This window comes from Rutidosis leptorrhynchoides, chromosome 2 (assembly GCF_046630445.1).
Source record: "Rutidosis leptorrhynchoides isolate AG116_Rl617_1_P2 chromosome 2, CSIRO_AGI_Rlap_v1, whole genome shotgun sequence".
NCBI classification, from domain to species: Eukaryota; Viridiplantae; Streptophyta; class Magnoliopsida; order Asterales; family Asteraceae; genus Rutidosis; species Rutidosis leptorrhynchoides.
Window position 1 is genome coordinate 681832790 of NC_092334.1, and position 1489 is coordinate 681834278.

Genomic DNA, 1489 nt, shown 5'->3' on the forward strand with positions numbered 1-1489 from the left:
TTCAATTCGTTTATTACATGATATTTTTTTCTTGTTATTATTATTCAATTTAATTAATCATAAAACATACAAGTATATATTTTGGTTTTTTTTATTGACATGCGAATGTAGATGTGTTAATAATATTATAGCTATTATATATTATCGTCATAGTTATAGTTATTAACTTATTATTGTTTAATTATATGTGTATGTTTTTTTTGTTAGTAAATACAGATGATAAGTTCGTTAGTTTGAGCTTGAAATCTAAAGCTCGAGTTTGGGCTCGTTTACTAAACGAGTTTTAAAAATCATTCATGTTTGGACTCTATTAGGCTTGACTCAAATTTGTTAGCCCACGATTATTATCCATGTCTTGTATTGGGCTCAGCCAATTAGAATGTTCTAGTGTAATTGTAGTGTAGCTATTTATACACATGATTCTGTATGTTGTGGTTTTATGGAATGAAATATGCACGTTTCAAGATTTAACATGGTACCGAGCCGGTTGTCAAAACCCTAACAACCCGCCTATTTTTTCTTTCCCATCGCTAATTCTGCAACAACCCTAACTCAAAATACTCGTCTGCTATCTTCTTCTTTCTTCTTCTTTATCATTTGTCACCTAATAATTCCTTCCTGTACTACGATCTCCTCAATCATCCTCACATCATGAAAAATAAAAAACTACGACAAGATTTATACCGTAACCTCCATACATCATCTCACCCTGTTAAATTGGATCTCGCCAAACTCAACTACGCTAACTGGAAGAAGGTCTTTACGAAGCATTGTGTCGGTTTTGATGTCCTCAATTTCTTAACCGGTACCTCAACTGCAGACGAAAGAAACTCACCAGAATGGGTTAAAGCCGACACCGTTGTCACCACTTGGATCTTCAACACCATTAGCGAAGCACTTTTGGAACAACTCCTCAATTCCGAGACTGCTACAGCCCACGAGGCATGGGTTTTCCTTGAAAAAACATTTCATGACAACAAGCTCTTAAAAACAATGGAACTAAACGCTGAGTTACGGGATCTCGATATTGGTAGTTTAACGGTTGAAGAATACTTCCGCAAGATTGATCGTATCGACACTCACCTACGAAACTTGGCCAACACTATTAATGACAGCGATCTAGTCATGTTTACTGTTAACGGATTGAATGCTAAATACGTTCAGGCCAAACATATTATTCTTCATTGACATCCGTTTCCCGATCCTGATACTGCACGCTCAATGTTATTAATGGAGGAGATGACTCTCAACAGGAACATCACCACTCATGAAGCACCTCTCAATCCCTCCCACCCGTCGGCATTAACGGTAAAATCCTCCAATTCTGTCGAACACCATAGGAAGCTGGAACTTTGTCGCAATGTTTTAAAAGGTTTTTGCAGGTTTGAAGGTAAGTGTCGATACCTTCATCAAGGGAACAATCGCAGGTACACCAATTCATCCAGTGCTTCTAACAACTCACGGGCTCAAGGCTAAATCAAGCCCAACT

General features: G+C 37.3%; 1 protein-coding gene across 1 annotated transcript; it reads left to right on the forward strand.

Annotated features, from left to right (window-relative positions):
* Nucleotides 1-651: 651 nt before the first annotated feature.
* LOC139890309 (uncharacterized) lies at nucleotides 652-1188 on the forward strand. The gene has a single exon (XM_071873199.1). It carries the CDS (start codon nucleotides 652-654, stop codon nucleotides 1186-1188), a length of 537 nt encoding a protein of 178 aa, XP_071729300.1.
* Nucleotides 1189-1489: the final 301 nt, after the last annotated feature.

Excerpts from the sequence above, each read along its gene's own strand:
- LOC139890309 (XM_071873199.1), top strand. The coding sequence starts at position 652 with ATGAAAAATAAAAAACTACGACAAGATTTATACCGTAACCTCCATACA.